This window comes from Chironomus tepperi, unplaced genomic scaffold (assembly GCF_022539635.2).
Source record: "Chironomus tepperi strain 1889 unplaced genomic scaffold, CSIRO-AGI_Ctep_v1 contig_11, whole genome shotgun sequence".
Classification (NCBI taxonomy): domain Eukaryota; kingdom Metazoa; phylum Arthropoda; class Insecta; order Diptera; family Chironomidae; genus Chironomus; species Chironomus tepperi.
Genome location: NW_027226133.1, coordinates 74,605 through 98,164, shown reverse-complemented (window position 1 = coordinate 98,164; position 23,560 = coordinate 74,605). Strand labels below are relative to the sequence as shown.

At 29.5% G+C, this 23,560-nt stretch overlaps 1 protein-coding gene across 1 annotated transcript; it reads right to left on the bottom strand.

The window, feature by feature from the left end:
• Window positions 1–929: 929 nt before the first annotated feature.
• sty (sprouty signaling antagonist) lies at window positions 930–22,808 on the bottom strand. Its single transcript, XM_070635542.1, has 2 exons — window positions 21,774–22,808; window positions 930–4,661 (listed from the first exon to the last, which is right to left on the bottom strand). Exon 2 carries the CDS (start codon window positions 4,375–4,377, stop codon window positions 2,725–2,727), a length of 1,653 nt encoding a protein of 550 aa, XP_070491643.1. The 5' UTR covers window positions 4,378–4,661; window positions 21,774–22,808; the 3' UTR covers window positions 930–2,724.
• Window positions 22,809–23,560: the final 752 nt, after the last annotated feature.

The following is a 23,560-nucleotide window of genomic DNA, read 5'->3' as shown; positions in this document are numbered from 1 at the left end:
TATGAAAGGAAAACGATCCGTTGTTGCCAGTTTTTACGTTTGATTCACAAATACGATCAGTATATATTTTTTTTCTTACTTCTCATTCTCTCTGTGCCTCTACTGAACTATCAATGGAAGCATATTTATGAAATATTTTTTTTTCTTGTTCGAAATATATTTTTTTTTTTTGAGATTGTGTGTTATTGACTTTTATGTTAGTCTCGACACTTTCGTTGGTTATTATTATGAAGCGCTAAAGCAGTGGCGGGCGATATGTGGTGTGGCACACTAGTGTGTCTCAGTGATAGGTAACCTATGTTGCGTGATACACTAGTGTGTGTCCCAGTAGTGGACAACTTATGTGTCGTCGTACACTAATGTGTCTCAATGATGAGTACCATAAGTGTCCCGACACACAAGTATGTGTCATCCAAGTGTTGCGCAACTTATGTGTTATGTGACACGTTACACTAATGTGTCGCCACATTTTTTTTTTAAATCTTGAAAGGTTTTGATCGACACACAACCAAGTCGTGTCACATCCAAAACGTTGCCCACCACTGCTCTAACCATTTCTATTTCTTTTCTTTCTTTCTAAAAATCTGAATGAGTTTCGTGAGAATTTAAATTATAAAAAAAAAACAGTACGGTTCTGCCCCGAAATTAATATTATGAATGTAAATTTTTTTTCTTCTCAATCTGCCTTCTTATTGCTTTCTTATTTTTTTGTAGGTGTATATGGACTCTCTTTCATCTGAGAAAATTTATGATCGTGAATGTGAATTATTATGAATTTTCATCAGCGTGAAGCCGGAAGTAAAGCAATATTCTCAAGTGATCAATTTATAAGGTACTAAATGAGCTCAATGGATGCTCGAAAAAAAAATCTTCAATCAGAATAAAGGTGCTCTATTGACTTTGACACTCCCTGAGAGAAAAATTATGACTTATTTTTTGAATGAGATGTCTGAGCATGGCCTCTTGGTATACCCTTAAGAGGTATATTTTGGTATAATTTCAGTTTAGGTTGATTCCTGCTGAGGCAATGCTTCTAACCCGAAACATTTATCGTCAATTGTTTGTTTGACTAAAAAAATACTTAAACTTTGTTTCTGTTTGAAGATTTTTTTAAAAATTGATCTTTTTGAGTTGGAATTCCTCTAAAATTGCCTTCCTTGATAGAAATCTGCTTACTTTTTGAATTTGAAACAAATTTGCTCAATTTGATTAAAATTGCGTCAAATTTACAAACGATTCACAATCCAGGAATGCAAATCTAGACAATATAGTTCAAATTCCATAGAATCTCATTTATCCAGCATGAAAATCAGCTTCACAATCTAATAAACTTTCACATAAAACAAAGAGAAGCTAACACACAAACACAATAAAAAATGGATCGCAGGCCAGGCGGTCAAGTGCCATATGGTTACCAACCATATATCCGCCAGTAAATTACTTCTTATTTTTCCCATGATGATGCATTTTAAATTCTGTATTTTTAAGTAGTTTCCACTAAATTTCTTTCTTTTTTTTAGCGTCAAATTTTCAAACAATTTTTTTAAGCCAAAAATGCGCATTTTTAATTGACATAACTCAGTAAAAAAGTGATTCAGGCTGCAAAAATTTTGGAATTCAGCCTGAATAAAAGCTCATTCGAATTTTATTTTGATACCAAAAGCCTTATATATTCAACATTTAATTCCCATATATTCGATTGACATTCTTTTTCATTTTTTTTGTAAATTTCTGCTGATGAAGTTAAGAAAATTTCAATAAAATCCTAAAAGTTGTTCGAGAATTTCAATGGAATTAAGTCAACATATGGCTGATATTCCAATGAAATATTCTCGAGCTATTAGTTGCGAATATCTAACAATTATAGAAAGTGAATCCTTTCATTTATGTATAATATATCTTTTTATAGGAAAAATAATCATTCTTTTCATTTTCTTTCGCAAATTTTATAAATTTTTTAATTATTTTGTGTTGCAGTCTTTGGTTAAACTTTTTTTTTTAGTATTTCAAATCTTCCTCAAAAAAATGTCTACAATAGTTTTATATAAAAACTTAAATTTCTTTTTTTTTTATCAAATATAATTTAACTTCATTCTCATCTCAACGATCTAGAACCTCGTCGTCCTTGACTCAAGGACTTTTTCAGTTTTATAAATTTAGAATTTTTTTCTTTTTTTGTCATAATTTTATTTTTACTTTATCGAAAAATAAAATTAGTTTGAAAAAATAATTACAAATGCAATTTTCTATGCTGCATGCTCGCGTTCAAGATGAACAATACATGTTTTCATTTCAATTTCCTTTTAAAGATTTAATTAAACTTTTAAATTTTTCTTCGTCTTCAACTTTTCTAGATATTATTCATGTTTACATTATGTTTGTATATAGTATGTGGATATACACAAATAAATATATCTTCTTTTTCCTTTCATTTCATTCATTTGTTTGACGTTTTTCAATAATAATAATAACAATAATAGTATTTCTTGAGTTTCACGTGTAATTCATTAAAGATGAAATGAATAGAAGTTTGTGGGAGTTGATTAAGTTTTGGCAATAATGCAATTTTCTTTACTTACTCATAGGAGTTGAAGTGAACGACGAGAAAAAACAAAATTGATGTAAAATTCAAATATTTTAATTATATTTTAGTATATATGTATGCATATAGCTGTTTTATGAGAATTTACATCCATCATCAATATGTAGATCTTGTTGATTTCCTTAATATTCATTTGCTAAAAGCCTTTTCTCCGGTGTTAAATCATTAATGTTACTTGACTGTCGATGATAATGATGATTTGAGATTTGATCCTGACCAGGCGATGATGCCAAATTAATTATATTTAAACGACTATTATTCGCACTAGATGAATTATTATTACACCGGCAACCATGTCGACTGTGCTTTGCATAACATTTTGCACATAAGCTTACACATCCGCGCATTGGCCAATAACATAATAGACAGGGCAATAGGAGTGATAATGCACTTAAGCAACCCCATCGCGATGCTCTTTTATAAGGTGCACACGAGCAGGGATCTTCAGCACAACGTATTGTCTCACTGTCACAATCAAGCTCATGATCTTTTGCACAATGATAATAGAGGCCTTTAACACAACACAAACATGATGCATAGTCAATGATTGTTTCTGCCGAACATAAAAAGTTATCATTACAAATCCATTTATATGGTAATTGACGCGGTCGTTGACACTCCTCACATCGACATCGATTACATTGTGGACACGTTATTGAATTTAATCGATCACTAGCATTACTTATAATCAAACCATTATTGTTTGTTGCATTTTGCGAATTCATAATGTTGTCCTCCGGACAATGACTAAATTGTTGATGCAGCACAGATGCATCCTTTTTACTTATCGTATTGGTATTTCTAAATGATGGCTGTTTGGTGATTGGAAGCAGATTTGGTCGCTGAACGGCCGCCGTTCGATTTGGTAAATTTATTTTATTACTATTATTTATATTATTATTCAGATTACTATTATTATTATTGTTAATATTGTTGTTATTATTTAATACACTAGTGCCATCAATAATGGAAATTGTGTGGCCATTCAATTGATTATTATTTCGATTTGGTACTGTTGATGTTGCTAGCGAATGTCTACTGCCCGGTGTCGTCAGCTTTGTTTGATTTGGATTTGTAAATGGCGTATCCACATACTCATTCGGCAGACGCTCATTCTCCGGTCGAGGTAATTGAAGTGTTACACTATTACTATTACTATTTATATTATTATTACTATTAACAGGTGATGGACTTCGTCTCACCACTGCATTAATTGCATTTGATATTAAATTTGCTGTTGGTGTTATTAATGATGGAGTTAAGGAACGTTGAACGATATTTGAATTTGTTGTTGTTGATGATGTTGAACTTGTTGATGTCGCCGATGTTGATATTCTCTGTTGTGGCGTCATTTCCGTTCTTCTACGTGAAAATGTACTAATTGTTGATGACGTTGTTGATGATGTTAAATTATTGCTATTACTATTATTATTATTATTATTACTTGAATTTCTACAATTTTGTAATGGTGTCAATGGTGCTGTGACTGGTGGTGGAAATGATGGAATCGATCGATGATTTATATTTGTTGTTGTCGTCGTCGTCGTCGTCGTTGAGTTTGATGAAGAATTAATGGAACTAGAACTGTTATTAATTATATTGCTATTCATTCTGCTAATTGATGGAGGATGTGTGCTGATGATGTGAATGGAAGGCGATGAATCTACTGTATCTACGGTATCTGGATCCGGCGCTCTGGGTCGATGAACGCGTGGTATTGATTTAGGGGGCCTCGGAGGCGCCAGATGATTGGAACCGCCATTTCTGCGATCCATGAAACATATGTAGACACTAATAAAGCGCCTTTAAATTCCCAATTCTAGTTCTTTTTCGTACTTTTCTTTTTTCAATTTTCAGTTTAAATACAAAGTAGAGTCTTTAAAGTCCTTCCTACTTTTTTTTTTTGATAATTCTACAAATTTTATCGTATTACAATTGAATGTATAGACTTCCTTCGATGCGGCTTCTCAAATCTTATGAAGTATATTCAGAATTATTCGTTTCTTCTCAATATTCATCATCATTATGTGCCTTCGATTTGCCATAAGATAAGATACTTCTAAAAATATTTTCAAGAAAAAAAAGAGAAAAGAAAAAAACAAAAAAATTAATTAATGATCATAAATAGACATGATAATTATATGATTGTGTCAGATAATCTGATATGATTTTATTCTTCTTTTCGTGCAAAACGTGCTGTCTCGAGAAATCAATTTGTAGTTTTGCAGCCGATAAATTCATCGTTAACTAAAAAATATTCTTTTAATCCTTTGTTGAATGATAATTTGATTGAAATGAAGTTTTGTAAACATGTGAAATTAAACGTAGGATTATCCCCGGTTTATTGTCCCCTCGTTATTATTTTGAATTCTAAATGACCGTTGAATTTCACAATTTAACTTTGATCGTTCATTCATCAGCTTCAGATAAGTTTCCATCAATTTTCCCTCTCAAAATGTAAGAATGTGCAATTATTTGCTGCACAAGATTCAATGAATATAAGAAAAATAACAATAAGTGTTAAGAATTTACCGAATTTTATTTTTTTTTTATTCATTGTTATTTCAATCTATGGAAAATAACAAAAGATTCCAACATAAGAGACTCTATGTGTGTATATACATTTTAAAACCTGTATTCTCAGAATATTCGTCAGAATTCTTTAACATTTTTTTTTCTTACTTCTCTTCATCTCGAGTTGTTTTTGTTGTTATTATTGCTTCTACGACTCTTCACATAAAAATAACGTTTCTAACAACAAAAGAAGTATAAATGAATGTATACGAGAGGAGAGAAGAGATGTAAAGAATGAAATGCCTAAAAGGAAATGTTTTCTTGAGGCCCGTTGTAATTTTTTTAAGGAATAAAAATACCGAGAAAGCGAAAATAACTATGAAAGAAATCATAAAGAAGAGGAAGCATAAAAAGAGAGATGTGCTATGGCGTAAGAATGTATCTCACTATGAATAAATAGCACATTACACAAAAAAAAATGTGACTGTGTTTAGCATAGAGAGGAAAAACAGCAAAAAAGCGGATGTTGGAATGATTGAATAATAACAAAGATTATCTCATATGTAGAATACTACAGTAGAAACAATTTAAATGAACTGAATATAATTCTCTATCTCTCTTTTGTCGTGTCTCATCCATCTCACTCTCTCGTTACTAGTTCATTGCGAATTGTTTTAGAGAATTCTTTATTCATTCAATAATTGTGGAATTTTTTTGAGCGGAATTCTTTTTTTTTTGTATTAAATATCAAATGATGCGAACAAAAATACTAATGAATTTGCTGGAATTTATGAATGAAATATTGAATTGATCTGAAAAAATGAGCGAATGCCGTACCCACATTGAAATTAGAGAATTCTTAGTGATGATGAGATTGTAGTGGATTTGTGATGTGGTTTGCAATCAGAGATCGAAGTTGAGTCAAATTTTGTATGGAAGAGTTGACACTTCACGACTAAAGCCATCTCTACACGACTAAAACCGACTCTACACGACTTCGAGCCCTGCCAGCAATAAAGTTTGGTAAAAAGCCTTATGTAATATTATACTAAGTGTCTGAGTAAGAGATTTTTAATGAAATTCATGGCCTGGACAGGTTTACCACTTAAATTCAAATCCACACTACACAAATATTCATCAGACTATGAAATTACACAAAAATCTATCAGATCAATTCCCAAATTCAATCGACCATCACCAAAAGTCCATTAAAAATGCGCCTAAAATTCACACTCAACTGCAATTTTCTCAAGCACAAAGGCAAATTTCTAAGAACAAAAAAATTAAAATAATGGTACAGAAACGAAAAATGTAAGTACATTAATTGCAGGAAGTAGTGAGAAAAAATTTTTTAATTTGATTTTTTTCATTCTTTTTTGCACGAAAAAAAAGAGACTGGAAAAAAAAGTTATGAATTACAGAACAGCATGCTCATAAAAGAGAAGAATGAAGAAAAATATTTTCGGAAAGAATCTGCATTGCCTGAAGTCTTTCATGGCTGCAACTATACACTTTGTCTACACCCAAATTCCATTCCTGCTAATTTTTTTTCGGTTATGCTTCTCATTTTTTTTTAACTTTTCATTCTTGCCTTCACTAATGTGTACAAGGCTGTATTTTTTTACTCGTTTATTGCTTCCTTTGGCTTTGTCTTTGCATAAAATGAGATTTTTTTTGTTTCACGTCTGACGAAACTTCTTCTTGGTGTTATGAAAAACTTTTTGATCCTTTGTGGATTCTTTTATCAATTGGAAATTGGAAAGATCCAGAAGATTATTGGGATTATTGAATTTTGATGGAATTTTTGAGTTTTTAATGGAATTTTTAATAAGTTTGACTACATTTTATGTATTCTTTAATAACCAAGACCTTGTCAAGGCCGTTAAAAGAGATTCTTGTGACTATTGTCAGCATTAAACCAAAAAGCATTAAGAAAGAGAAAGAAAATTTACAAAAAATTCCAAAATCTTTTCAAAAACGAAATTTAAAGTTTTCCGAGGGAATTTAATTGGTCGGTAGTTGTTAATAAGACATTGTATCGACTTGGCTACTTCTTAACACAATTAATCCACATCTTAACCCATAAAAATCATAAAATTCTTAATCAAAAAACTCAAAAATTTTCAATTTCGACATTGAATTAAAGATTATTACAGCATGTTTGCGGAAACTGTCAAAATTGAAGCGTCGCTGACAGGCTGATAAGCTATCGAGAGCAACAATATGAAGGTGCCATGAATTATTTTATTTTTTTTTGTGATTCTGTCATGTAAGTGGGTTAAAATTATTGGTTCACTTGAATAATCTCGGAAGATTTATGTAAGCAGACTGAAGAGATTTATGAGTTTTTGGTCTTGCTACATACGTTTTTGTCCTTAAAAATTGGAATTGGATTTGATTAAAATTTTGAGAGTTTCTTAAGAATTTGAATCGGATTTTGGACGAGGCAGTCAATTTGACTTGACTTAAAAGCTCCTCTATCGGAATTCACACTTAACAGTCCACAATCTCCCCAATTAATCATCACATCGCACAGCCAACACGACAAAGCATTTAAACAATAAGAACCCCGCCAGTTGTGCATTAATTTCTAGACAGAAACTACACGAGACATTGGAATCTCAATTCATATTTTGTATTCACTCATAGACTGTAAAAAGTCTGCAAGTCTCCAGGTTCCACATGCGAGTATTATCAACAAAAAATAAAAAAATATTTTTAATAATCTCCTCCAGACTCTTGATAATTCACGTGTCAGATTTTCGAGTAAAATCTCTTATTTTATCACCCTAATAGTTTAGTTATTAGCCATGCCATAATAATCTATAAAGGAACTTGTTAAGATGATCGAAATGAAGTGGAATCAACAAGAAAAAAAATTTTCATCAGCGTGTTTAATGTGATAGATAATTGGCCATATCAAAGATTTCATCTCCTTATACATATTTTATTTCTGTGTCAATAAAAATATTTAATTCCATAAGCCATATTTTAGCAATTCCTTCTTCTTTTTGTTATTGGTGATGCTGCTGATATAAATGAGAGAGGTCAAGATTTTTTTTTTGAAATTTTATACATTTTTTTGACTAGAGTTTATTGCTCGTCAATTGTGGACTCGATGGCACGATTTATTATCGTACGGTAAATTGGAGGCAGGTGTGTGATTGACTTTTATCTGGATTTTTTGATCAGCTTCTTAATCATTCATTTTATATTTATAGAAATGAGTGATAAAGATTTATGGATTGATGACTAAGAGAAGATTGGTGGTTTTTGGGATCATTTTCATTTCCCGAACAGCACACAGCGTAAATATTTTTGAAAATTTGGTCACAAGTCAGCGTCACTATTCATGACAAGTCAGTTTAGATCAGATTCAGTAAAATCCGGCTCCAGCCTAGAGCTGGATCAGCATGCAGCCGAATTTCCGACAATTTCACTTTCATGTGCTTTCCGGGAGCAGTGTTAATCGAAATGTCGAACTTTTTTGAAGCTTTCTTAGTAATTTGATTCCGTTTTATACAGAAATCAATCCTAAGACTGTAGGAGTTATGCACTTGGTAGCTTAAAAATTGCCAGAGCTCGAAGTCATCTTGAATTTTGGATGAAGTCGGGAAAACTTTTCCATACGAAATTCATGACAAATTCGAGGTCTTGAAAATGGTTCGTTTCATCCTGGAATTAACAGAGAATTTGTACAAGCTTTGATATGTGGCCAGTAACAGAATCAGATGGAAGGCCTTTTTTAATAACCTAGGCTCCAAGTCAGAGCGTGGTTCCAGTAAGTAAGTAAGTATCCTGGAACTAAAATCATCTTCAGATGCCATCAAAAGGTGACTCATGATTGCAATTGATTTGTACAAAATCAATAATTAAATAAGATTATGACACGTTCTAACTTATGACATCATAAGTGAATGTCAACAAAAAAGAGTAATCTGGATCAAAATTCCTATGCCATAAAAATTTGTAAGCTTTAAAGATGAATCATATCGAAAGCTTCAATACAAATTTAATATTACTTCTTCGATATGCCCTTAATACGTAATCAACCCACGCTTGATAATCAACAAAACAATAAATTAGTAACAAGAATTAAGATTATAAGGATATAAATTCTTAAGCACTCAAATTGACAAAAATAAACTCACAATCTCAAATCTAATTCAATTCATCTCATAAAAAAAAAGAAACTTCAAACAGATCCTTATCTCCGAAAATTTCAATTTAATTCAACTCTACGTGGGCTAACATCCTTCCAACAACATTTGAATCCTTAAAGAGGCATCACCCACACACAATCATCCGGCCAACCATCTGTGCGTAGTCACAGTTCAGTACATTCAACTACATCCACTTTAAAATTCATTGATAACAAGCTACGAATATTATAAATCCATTTATTTTTTTTTTTTGGGCAGATATGAATTGAGAGATACGCAAAAAAAGTAAGAAACTTTCTACCTTCCTTTCTACGAATGATGAAAAAATATAAAAGTAGCAAGAAAAAGCTATTTTTAGACATAAAAAATTTTGTTGTTTTTATGTACGGAGGAGAAATAAAATTCATTCATGGAAGAACCTATTCATTCAGTCAATAAGTGGGCGAGTGGAGGGAGAATCACACAAAAAAAAAGAGCAAAGAAAGCGAAAATTTGACGTAAAAAGAAACTTTCCGGTGGATAGAACATTTTGGGATGATTATTATAGTCTCAAAAAAAGGGGGTGTGAGCTAAGCAAGGCAAAAAAAGAGAAATTTTCCTTCTTTTTTTGCCGCATGTCATTCTCGTCTATTTTCATACTTCCTTCATTAATAAACATGGAAGAATGCGAGTTCTAAATTTGGATATGTCTACATGCCACGCATCATAACCAAAGTAACGCGAGCTACTTCTTCCATTCACTTTACATCTACATTCAACATCAATAACAAACAATGAAGGATGATAAGGATGGAATTGGAAGAAGAATGAATAATAAAATAGAAAAAAGTTTTGTGCGGAGGCGGCTTTTGAGTCCAAAAAAAGAAGAAGTCAAGAAAAATGAATGAAAATTTTCTAGGAAAATTTGTTTTTGTCGTCTCTTATTATTGCTTCTCGTGTACACATCCACCCATACATGTGAATGATATTCAGGAAATTTTCAATGAAGACTATATCGTCATATATGTACGACAAGAGTGAATGAGAGCTACATAAAGTCATTCTTATTATTATTATTACATGCTGTAAGAGATATGGCTTTCATAATAACCTTGGAATAGCATGATATAGAGAGATATGCTTGACGGTCGTTTATGCGGAGGCTGGAATCTACTCATTTATTTTTTTATGTCGTATTAAATTTTTCTATAGCTACACATTTACTAATGCTGCTAATTCTGATAATGTCTTCCTTTTAATGTTGTGGATTGTTAGTGCTTTTAATGTTTATGGAATGAGGTTGAGTGGATTAAGATTGGAAATAGATCAAGTGGGGATGGCAACCTACTTAAAAATTGGAATTAGCAACTTTTTCTAAAATGGCGCGAAAAAAGCTCAATTTTGAAGTTTTTGAATGAAATTTTGCAAGAATCTAGCATTTTAAAGCTGTTAAATGAGCAGACAGTGATGAACGACTAATAAAGCCCTAGAGCTTAGCTAAGTCGATGATTCTGCACAATTCCAGATAAACTGGATTCGATCAAGTCTACTCAATATCAAAAATGACGTAAGATAACTCAGATTAACTCACAAAACCAATTTTCAAGTTCAATTGCATTGCAATTAAGCGATTAAAATCCAATCAATCAATCCCAAAGTTTTCAAAAAAAACAAGAATAATTCACAAATCGATAAGTTCAATGAACCCAATCAGCGATTACATCAAGTCACTCGAAATAAGCAATTTCATTCAATTCAGTTGACAATACAACTCAAAAAATATTCAAATTTAGCAGATCCAAATTTAGCCTCAACCGCCACCATTCTAACCAATTATTCCAAAACCCCCATCAATTCAAGTTCATGAAACGCAAAAAATTCCGCCTATTGCGAAATTTTTCTCAAATTTTTCCTCCTACATCGAAAAAAATTTTTCCACTTCCAAAAAAAGCATGAAGATGAGGACAATAAGAACAAGAATAATGATAATAAAAACAAATAAAATTGTGTGTGAAGGCACACAAGTTGAGGAGTGAAAAAAAAAGTATCTAGCAGCAAGAAGCAACCATAAAAGATCTTCGCATTTCATTCCATTCGTTGAGTACTTAAAATAGAAATATTTACGCGTAGGTGGCAGGCTTTTCCTACCCAAAAGAATCAAAATGTGTGGAAAGAGAGCGCAAAAATTGTAGATACATGGAGGAACAGGCAACAAGATGTCTGTTTGTGTTCATACAGTTTTGAGCATGCAGGCATCCGAGAGAGAGAGTCCATATGTCTCTAACTTTACATAAGTCGATGCATCGAGCGTGGGTTGCAAAAAAAATAAGAATCTGTCAAGTACCTCCGATTTAACCGTTATCAGACAAAATGAAAACTTGTTTCATTTACCCATTCATTCATTTTTCATTCATTGATTCTGCCTGTACATGTATATATACGTTTCATTCATTCATTCATTACATATATCTTATCAGGTGCTTCACAATCAATTTGAAATCTCATTCTCTCTCGGCTAATGGCTTTTTAAGTCACTTGCAATGATAGCTAATCTCGCATATAATATGAGTATATACATAATATATATAAAAGGAAGCCTTATAATTATCATTTCCTGTATTCTCTCAACAGCGTGCGCGTTCCAACTTTAATTTTTTTCATTTTTTTTCTCTACGTTCTCCATTATATACTCTTCATTTCTGTGAAATCAACAGAGATTTTTTTTTTATATTTTAAACGAAAATGGCGTGTTTCCTGTTTAAGTTGTCGGTCGTCTTTTTTTTATATTTCTTCTTTCTCTCTCTCATACGCTTGTACGCTGTTGACGTTTTCCGTTTTTCACTCTGTCTTTTTTTGGTATAAAGCATTATTTCGTTAACTGCATTTTGATTACATTACAGACTTTTTTTTTTTGCCTTTTGCAAGAAGGTAAAATAAATGTTTCTTTTATGGCTCGAAGGAAAAATTCAAAAAAAATGAATTTTAAATGCGAATTGCTTATAAAGTTGGCAATAACATAGCATCGTATATATACAGCACAATAAACAAATTTAGTCAATGAATTTCATTGATGATCGAGTGAGTGTATATATATAGCTGTGGCAAAAAGGCATATAAATATAGAGACATTAAATTTAATAATTATATCTAACTATATGCTAAATATACTAACAAAACTGGCAATCATGCCAGTCATTTTCTGTATGCTCATTATAAATATTCATTCATTTAGTAAATTTAAATAAAATATCGATGAGAAGATACAAACTAGTTGTGAAATGATGCGGGAGGATTGGGGATTGAAGTGCATTTTTAAGGTTTTATTGAGTAACGGTTGTTTTAAATTTGAATTTTCAAATGTCATTTAAAATTTGAATTGTAATTAAAAGTCTTAATAACGGTCATTTAAAATTTAAATTAGAACTTTCAATTGAATGAAATTTAGAAGACTTAGTAAAATAACGATCATTTGAAATTTGAATTTGAATCTTCAATCGAAATGTCAACAAAAACTATTAAAACATCAATTCCGATCAATTCAATCAATTTCACGCCAAAAACAGCCACAAAACTTATGATCAAATATTTACACACTACAACCCGAATCAGCAGCTGTAAAAAGTTAAATCCAGCCATGTCATATTGAAATCCATAAATGGATTTTTATCACAAAAATTACACTTTTAGCAAAAAAAAAAAATATGCAGGCAAGAGAGTGTAAAATGGAAATATCAATGACATTCATGGATATCGTCGTTGAAATTACTTTACCATATACTTTTTATATTTATTCGAGATGTTGTGAATTGCGCGCGAAAAAAAAAATACAATGTGTGAAAACACAGTGTCGATCTTTCTTCCAAAATATACAGTACTGCTTTTTTGTTGTATTACTGTACACAGTCGTGAATTTTTATTGACTTTCATTAGTAATAAATTCCATCCCGAACTACGCAAAAAAAAGTCGATTTTTACTCCAAACACACCAAAAAATAAAGGAACTTGTACATATTTTTGCAATAATCGAAAAAATCAGCAACAGCAGTATGATCAGTTCTTATTTGAAATGAAACAGAAATCTCCATTAAGTAAAAAGCGCGAATGACTATAATTGTGTGTATATACGATCAGTTTTGCGACGTTGCCAAACTCTTTCTTCAGCTTTTTTTTTTTTTTTTTTTTCGAGATTTTAATCTTTCTTCTTATTTAATATTTTTCCTCCTATACTTCGATAGACAAAAAACCATGAAACATCTTAAATAAACGAAAAACATCTACAAACATATGTGAAACATACACACGTCGGTCGTCGCAAAGAGCGCGGAGAGATTGCATCATGACGACGGCGACGACCGAAAGTTGAATTGAATATTTTTTTTTTTTTGTTTTGAAAATAAAAATGCGAACATTAAAAAAAAAATTGAGATTAATACACAGAAAAAAAGTAAAGCATACAACTCATAAAATACATAAAGTGGCTATAAATAGCTCAATTTACATTAGGAAAAAAAAATTATAATTAAAAATTAATGAGCGAAGCTAGACATACAAGTTCTTTATCAAGCTTTCAAAAATCTCTCATCTGAGTGGGACTTCTTTGTCAACTAAGTATGTTCATGACTTATATAAATATTGTGCTTATTAAGCCTAGCACAGTCAATAGTCAAATAATTGCGATATCAAAAAAATTACAAATTTTTTAAGTCAACTGCTCAACATATTGCGTATGGTTGAGATTTTTTTTCATCTCAAGTCTATATATTCACATGTGTACATGTGCGTACGCGAGTATATGTGTTGTGCGAGTCTCTTTTTTTTTGTTTTTAAAAAACCTCTCACGTGTATTATTTAAAAAAAAAAGTTTTCATTTTCTGAATGAATTTCTATATATTTATATATATATATTCTTTTCAAGATGCCTTTTAGTCGTCGTTCATGCATGCGAGTGTAGTTGTTTTCCTGTTTCTCGTTTTTAAATGCTAGTTTTTTTTTTCTTATTTCGTGTTCCAAGTCACAATTAACACACAACACATTGAAAGTCATATTCTTTTCTCAAAAAATGTGTTTCTATTTCTTTTCTATTAATATTTTGAATGAAATCGTATGTATACATGGATGAGAGGATAGAGACGAAGAAGAAGATGAATAAAAAAAAAAGAAGTCAAATTTTTTTTTAATTCAAGAAAAAAAAAATCTTAAAAATCATTATTATTATTTATTTTTCGCTCTTACTCACTCGGTGGGTCTGAAATTGTGTGCGAAATTTTTTGTACATAGAGTACAAATAATAATAAATAAATAAGACAAGCTGTCGAAAGTATTGTATCATGATATCATCTCTCTTTTTTTATTTTCATTGATGAGTTCTTATACTTTTTGTTGTTGTTGTTGTTGTTGGCTCTCGTTTAATTAGTATCAACTAAAAAAATTCTATTTTTAACACACTTCGATCTTGTCGATGAAGCTTTTTAGAATATCCACACATTTTTTTATGAATAAATTCACACATAATATGCATTTTATGGACGTCATATTAATATGAATAAATTATATGAAGGGACAGCAAAAAATAAAGTCCATTTGACATACACACAAGGTTTATTGACTTTAATGAGCCTCGTGATTTTTTATTATTTTTTATTTTCATACTGTGTCTCTGATATGATTCAATAGGAAACAGTATTTAGCATTCTAACGGCTTTTTATTGCTTCTCTTTTCATTTTAATTGACACTAATTTAACAGCAAATGCCTTTATTTTGTCATACAATCACTTTGCCTTTTTGGTATGTCACAATGGGTGTTTTTTTGAATTTTAAATTAACTTCATGTTTGCTTTTAAATGCTGACTGGAAATGCTTGAATATGTTTTAAATTTTAAAGAGACACTATTAGGATTTGAAAGTTTATTTTGAGGATTTTAAACTAATTTTAGCAATTTTGTATTAATTTGGAATGTTTTGCATCAATTTTGAATGTTTTGAATCAATTTTGAATATTTTTCAGCAACTTTGAATGTTTTGTTTACAATTTTAAATGCTTTGCATCAATTTTGAATGTTTTTGCATCATCTTTGAATGTCCAACTTCAATTTTGAATGCTTTGCATAATTTTTGAATGTTTTAAATCAATTTTGAATGTTTTGCACTAATTTTGAAACTGATCAATCAATTTTGACTGATTTAAACAATTTTCTTAAAACTTTTATTAATTACTAAACTGTTTTATCACTTTTTAGACACTTTTAATGCATTTAACTGATATATCAAAAAAATTAAGAACATTCACAAGCTGTAAGAATCCGAAACTCCATAAAAATCACTTAAATACCCATTAACATACTCCCAAACTAATATATAAGTCACAAAGTAAAGAAAAACACATCTCACAATTCTAAATTCATTAACTAAAGTCTCCCTTACATACAAGAAGATGTAAAACAAAAAAATTAGTTATCGTCAATGGTTTATTTGTTATTTTTATGTTTCCCATTCATTACAAAAAGGCCATTCGTTCTTTTTAATTTATTTTAGAAAACTTTTTTCAATCACATCCAACATGTACAGTAAATACATTAGTTAGAGACATACATAAATAATTTTTTTTTTCTTTTGCCTCTCTTTTTTCGTTCAGTTTAAATTAAATCAAAATCAATTGAATTACTTGTCTCTCTAAAATGACTACATGAAAAAAAGAGCTTGAGAGCTGAGGCAGCAATAGTTGTTTAGCGAATGGGGAGGCATCAAATAAACTCGTTGATACTTTGTTTCAACGATATTTTGACCTAATTTACGCAACAGTCAATGCTGAAGTGATGTAGGCAAAAAAAAAACTACTTCATTCAAAATTCAAAGTCTTTTCGTTGAATGAAAACGAGAAAAAAAAAATTTCTTTCATTCTTCTTTATTTTTGCTTGTATTTCTTTCCCTACCAACAAAAATATATATATTTTTTTTATTTATTTTGACGCAAATTTGTTTGATTCAATTTCAAAAATAGATCCTACGATGAAAAAAAAAGAATCTCATTTTCATTCTTCAATTTCATTTGGCTGAGTTTCTTTAAAAAAATAAAATTTTTACTAAAATTCAATGAAAATATTTTAGTACGACACAGTTACATGGACCCTTCACATTATAAAAGTAAATACGCAAAGTGAGAGCACAAAATTGGATCATGTCTCTATGATCAGGCGTCATCACCTATTACATAGACACACAAAATTAAAGAAAAAAAGAAAGATTTTTTGTAAATTTATTCAGGTTTATTTCACGGTTGGAATTTATAGTGGCGCTATTAGAAAATAAGAAGAAAAAAAAAATTAGCGGCAAAAAATAAAAAAAAAACTCTCCAACATCATCATGATCATCAGCTTGCAAGTACAACACACAGCGACAATATATAACAAATCTGAGAGAAAATTAACGAACTAGCAAATACACGAGCCAAGGTTACTCGCCAAATGCCGCTAAACAGATGAAAAAAAAGGAACTAAAAAAAAATATTTACAACAACAGCTTCAACAGCGGTTTAAATGGCTATCATACAATGGAAATGACGAGCAAATCGGCATTCATAAAAAGCAACGTGTTTTGTTAATAAAGTTCCAATTTTAGATGTAACACATACGGTTAATTTACTTTTGATGCTGGACATCCTACATTTCGAGATTCGTGCGGGTCAATTGATAATTAATCTCCAAAAAAATAAGCAAATTTGTTTTAATTTACTGAATAATTCTGACATTAACTCTAAAAATTCCACAAAAACCTCATCAAAAAGCTTCTTACGTCACACAAACAAAAATCAATGAATTAAACACGCAAACTGTTGAAAAGCAGATCTGATCTTACAATATTCTTTTGTAGGAAGATCACAAGGAATATGTGCAGCAATTCCAAATCTTTCAATTCATCGTTGAATTAATATCTGCTGTGCTCAGTGAATTTCTTAATTGTTATTAACACAAAATTGAAACACATTGAGAAATATGGGCTGGTGTATGCAATACACCTTGATTTCGTTATTGTTACAGCCAACAGAAAACTGAAAAAAAAGTCATTTGTAAGCGAGTTTCATTGTCAATATTTATGAGCCTACACAACAACATTAAGCCTTTTTAATTATTTATTTGGAAAATTGATCCATGAAAGTTGAGAAAGTTTTGATACTAAATTTATCTCTATTCTTGGAACATCTAACGCCTCTACACGATGTATTCTAATTAACATGAAATGTTTGTGACAAATTTGTTTTAATTTAGTTGAATAATTGATGATTTTCTTAGTGAAACTAATTTAAAAGTTGAAAAGATGAATCATGTAATTTATTTGATGAAATTCTGTGGAATTTCTTATCTTTAGAAACCTAATATCTTTATTATTAAGAGCTAATTTTTTTGCATCAAAGAGTTTTGAATGCAGGTTTCATGTTTGGCTTTTAGTTATCACTTTTCACTCTATTAGGCGTGAAATTTCGGGGGATTTTTTTACTGCAAAAACACGAGATATTCTCGTCTGGAATTAAACAAATTTTTCAGATTTTTTCACAAAATTTTCAAATTTCACTCCAACCTTCCATTTGAGTCACCATGCGACATTTATGTCATATAAAATATTTGCAAAAAGCAACAAACTTCTTATCTGTGTCTTAAATTACCATAACAGACTCTAGTTTCAACAGTAACATGAGCTCAAATCTGATTATCCCACAGCAACAGACTTAACAACTTCAACTTACTTTAAATAATAAATAAACAACAACTCAATTGATTTACCATGGACATTTATCATTAAAAAAATCCAATAAAATGTCTATGCATGTCTTACAATATTTAATAAATTGTCTATCTTACTTTAGTTAACTGCAATGAATAAATTAACTCGTATTTTTTGAATAAATTACATTTCTGGTTATGTACCTAAGTGTCTTATGTTGGCTAATTGTCTGTTTTGATCATTATTAATGTAGATGATTGGTTATTTTATTAGTTGTAATGTTTTTTTGCTTGTGAGTCTTGCAATTTAACATTATCTGGGAGTTAGTAGGTAATGGAAGTCTAGATATTAATCTCCAAACACGATAAGCTGTCAATTCATTGAAATATTGTTAATTCTAATAGATTTTGAGTTGAAATGAGTTAATTTATATTTGAAATTGGCAATTTTAGGTTAGGTAATTGAGTATGGCACCCCTTGCCCAACTTAACACATCACATCTCACTCATCCATCAAAGAAATGCAACTTAATAAGTTTGTTTTCACTTTTTCAGACATAAACACAACAAAAGATCAAGGAATTTATATCATATCTCATTTTACAAATTTCCAGGAACGTCAAGGCACAAACAACATTGCAGACAAAATGATCAAATTAATTATTTGCAAAATTATTAAAATGAGTTAAAATCATTTGTTACAACTACGGCATTTCAAGGGCTTCAACTTATTTAAATTCATATCTCTCACTCAGTATGCTGCTCCATTCAACTCTTTTTTTTAGCGCAGGGAGTTGTAGCTGCTTTGCCTTTTCTGTTCAATTTAATTCAATCATAGTTTATAATAAAAAAATATATATAAATAAATATAAAAACTTAATCTCGTGCGAGAGTGGCGTTGAAACTTTTTTGACTGACTGATTTGTATTGTGGATGGAATTTTTTTATTCATTAGCCGCAGTCGAACACAAAAAAAAAATAACGAATTGACTTAGGATATAATAATTAAATATTTCTTCATCTTCTTAATGCTTTTTTTGTCAATGAATGAAAAATCTCGCAGATTCGTGAGAAACTAACCCTTTCATATTACATAAATGCGCGCGAGCGGCAAGTTCAAAGTTTCGTCATGAACTTGAAATGTTGAAGAAAAAAAATATTAATGAATTAAAGGAGAAATCAAGAAGAATTAAATAAATAAATGATTTTGTTATGTGAAAAAAGACAAAAGATTTTGTTTTTTTTTATTCTCATTCCTCAAAATTGCCTTTTAATCCGAAAAGCTCTCTATTGCCACATATAAAAATTCTTTTTTTGCCTTTTTTTGTCATTAAGATCTTTTCAGTCAAGCAAAAGAATTTAAAAAATTCCAATCGCTTTTGTTGAATTCATTCTTAGTTTCTCTCTCACTCACTCATTGTGTTTAGTATGTCTTGTCATGCGAACGAATAGAATTGGAAGAAGAAGAAAATCGGGACGAATCATGATTAGGAAGTGGCTGTTTTTTATATTCGCACTGAACCGGTTTCTAAAAAAAAAAATTCTTTAAAAAAAATATTTTTTTTTAGATGAAAACTTATTTAAATATACAATAATATAATGAGTCTAATCTTTAGCATTGCTGAGGTGAAGGTTCATCTATTTGACAAGATTCCAGTAGAATTTTTTGTCGATTATTTTCCTACTAAAAAAAAATCGTAAAAACAATTTGTCAGATTTCAAAAATAATCGTATTTTTATCAAATTCTAGATTGTAGATTCATCTCATCACTAGATTGATGACTTAATCAATTTGAGTGAAATTAGGAAAAAAATTTGATAAGAAATAAAAGAAATGTGGAGCAGTCAAGACTGTATAGTACTCCAAAAAAAAAATTGTCAATTTGACGTCTGATAAAGTTTGTTGTACACAATTGCAAATGTTTCGTATCAGAATTGTGATTTATTTATTTTTCCGAAAATTGTAAACGATGCCGTCGTCATGTCTCTACGACCTGCAAATCCCCTCAAAAAAAATAATAAAAAGAAAATAAAAAAATTTTTCTTCATGTATATGAACATTTCATCGACACACTCATTAAAGTCACAAATGAGTTAATCATACATACATTAGCCGATCGCTCACATTTATTATTTTTTGAGAGTGTAACAATAAGAAGAAACTTACTTTAAGCAACTCAAAATTCTTCATTTTCACATAAATATTTCTTATCAAAAAAAAAGAAAAAAAAAGGTTTGTTTACTTTAGAGCTCAATATGATGCTGCAAAGAAAAGATTCTTTCGTTATTGCGAGCTTGTGTATACATTAATACACTCATTTTGCAATAAGCAAAAAAAAGAGGCGAGAAATGGAAGTGGAAAAGAAATTGAAGTTTTTTTTTTATTACACAGCGCGAAATATAAACAAAATTTGATATTATTTAAGATAAAGTTGTGACTTGAAGAAGTGATTTTATGTTGTGCGATAAGCAGCTTTTTAGTCATACTACACATATTAAATATGAAATTTATAGCAAATAAAACAACAAAAAAAGAATTATTATTCATTTACTTATCGATTCGGTATGTGGAATTTGAGAGTACTTATGTTGAAATAATTGAGAATTTGGGAGAGGAAATATTAATAAAAAATTCCTTCAATGCCATGCCTTTTTTGGAGGAACTAATTTTTTAAGGAGTTTTTAAGTTTTTAGATACTTTAAAGTTGTTGATTTATGATTAGATTTAGCAGAACTTGACAAAATCCATACAAAATTTGAGTTAACTTTGAGATCTAAGATTTTAGATTTTTAAATAAAGCTTTAACTAATTCAGCATTCACTAAAATGTCCGAAAAATTCAATAATATTGAAATAATAGAAAAGTTTGAGTTCGATTCTCATTGAATGTATTGTTATGGGATATTTAGAAACTAATTTGTTTTTTGCCAGTAAAAACATTTAATTAAAGTGTGAAAATGAGTCTTAATCGTCAAAATCATTGAGTTCGAATCTCAAATCTTAAACCAAAATATTAATTTGATAGATTGAATGGCGGTACATAACTTTTTTGCTATCAAAAAAATAAAAAAATTGATGAATTTTTTACATTTCAAAAGATAAATTTAACTTTTTGCAAATCAAATCGAATTTTTTCCGATTCCAATCAGTAAAACCCACAAGAAATAGACAATCCTACCTAATTCTCCTCGAAAAAATACATATTTTATCAAGATATTCATGAATAAATGCGTATTTATTGTTCAATTTTTTTTTATTTCCAGAAACCTTAAAAAATATATTAAATTCATTCCCCAAACTTCTTATCAACGTTATTTTCTGTCTACATTGGAACTTGTGTACTTTAAGTCATAAATTGTAGTATTTTAAACTTTCCATTCCATCAATATCGACTCATTTTTGTGTTAAATAAAAAATACGAAATGAGAGCTTGCATGGATATGAAATATAAAAGAGTTTCATACTCTAATTTCCACGTGCTTTTAATGCTTTACTAAAACCGCTTCAAATATGAAAATAAATAAAAAAAAAAAGTTGTATGTATGTTAGGAAAAAAAAAGAATTCTTTTTTGATGTTGATAAGAAAGAAAAAAAAAAAAACACGAAAGAGTTTTTCGATGTACATATGCTTTAAAAAAATACGTGCTGATAAGAGGCAATGAATTGATGTGAATGATCGTTAAAGTTTAAGCGGTGTGTTTTGTAACGAATATTTCGCCGGAAATGAAGAAATCATATCAGTTTATGTCTAGATTCGTAAAAATAATAAAAAAACTACTATTAAAATTATTGTAACTTACATTTTTATACTATAAGTAATCCACCGGCGATATGTAGCAACACTTATTCAAAAAAAATATATAAATTTTCAGTTCACACAACTTTTTTTAATCCAAGTGCTATTGCTCTTTATGCTTTTTATTTCTCTTCCTTGAACTTCTTTCAAATTTTAAAACTGTTAAACTTAATTCGTGTATTGTAAATGTAATCCAGAAATTTATGCGCTTTTTTTTAATTTCTTCTTATTCTTTTTTCTTCTCTTATTTTTCCTCTCAGTTGAAATTATATTTATACATATATATATAATATATATATATATAAAAAATTATTATTTCGTGTCTTTCTTCTTCATTTCTTTTGCACACTCAAAAAAAGATTTGTTGACGTGAATTATAGAGTAATTTTTTTTTTTCTTTCACAAAATTTATATCCTCTTCCATTCAACTTTATATATCTTCTCTCTTTCTTGTTGCTTGTTGTTGAATTCTTCTTTATTTTACTTTTTTTTTACTCAGATTATACAGCACATATATATAATATTGAATAACCAAGCAGATATTTCTTATTTTTTTTTTTATTTCTTCTCTTTTAAAGTAGGCGAAATTCACTTTAATTAATAATTATTTTTTCTACTTTTTTTACATTCTTGACTGTAAACTTTCACTGTAATTTTTTTTTCACTTTTTCTTCGCTTCCTTTTCATTTACTTATATTTTTTTGCATGTATACAAAAAAATAATTATTTTTAAATTTTTTTTTTATCAGGAAAAAATAACACTTTTCATAAACACAAAAATTTTTCTTCTCATTTGGCTTATTTTTTAAATAAAAAAAATTTCCCGAAAAGTGTAAAATTTCTTTCGAATCCAAGTTTATCGCTAAACACGAAGTAAATTATTATATTATATTTTTTTCTTTCTTTTTTACGTTTGAAGACCGCTTTCACACACTCAGGACGTTTTTTTTTTTATTTTTTTTTATAAAATATAAAAATTTTTTCTTTTCTTTTTTTCTTTTCTAAAAAAAAAACACTGTGTCCCGTACAAGAAATATGTCTTAACCATTCAAAAGTTATTTTATGAATGAATAGTGTGGAAAAAACATACAGGAATGCATGTGTAGTTTAAAAATATGAGAATTGAGAGAAGTGTTTTGGACTTCGACGCAACTTTTTCTCTTTTTGGATCTTATTCGTGTTATTTTTATCAAAATTTTCGTAAATAAATTGTCAATTATTTTCAAATTCTTAAAAGTTCTTCAAATTTCACAAATTTCATTAAATTTCAAAATTTTCCAATTTTTTTCAATGAATTTTCAACTTTTCTATCTCAAAAGTATGCTGAAGTTTTCGAAAAAGTGGGGAAACCTAACACAATCAAACAAAATTGTCAATGTATGTGTGAATATGAGCGGTATTTGTGCATGTATTACATATTACTCACGACCACAATCAAACATTTTTACGTATTTACTTGAGAGCTCCCACACAAATAATTTCAAATTCATTCAAACCTTCCATTCATGTAAAAATCTGTGTTTTGCAATAATGAGTTATACTAATATGGAAATCCATGAAAGTTTAAGTGATTCTTAATAATCTCATCGATAAAAATCTATGAATGAAAATTCTCCCAATATTCCAAAATATTTCCCCTCAATCAATACGTGTGATTTGAATTTTTATGCATGTGTGCTACTCTCTGTGAGTAGAAAAAATTTTAATTCATAAAAAAGTTTCATATAAAAAAAAATTTTTTTTTTTTGTCATTAAACTTTTTTTTACAACTTTTTTTTTTATAAATTTTAC

Bases quoted from the DNA above. Each gene is read 5' to 3' on its own strand.
- sty (XM_070635542.1), bottom strand. From the start codon at position 4,377: ATGGATCGCAGAAATGGCGGTTCCAATCATCTGGCGCCTCCGAGGCCC.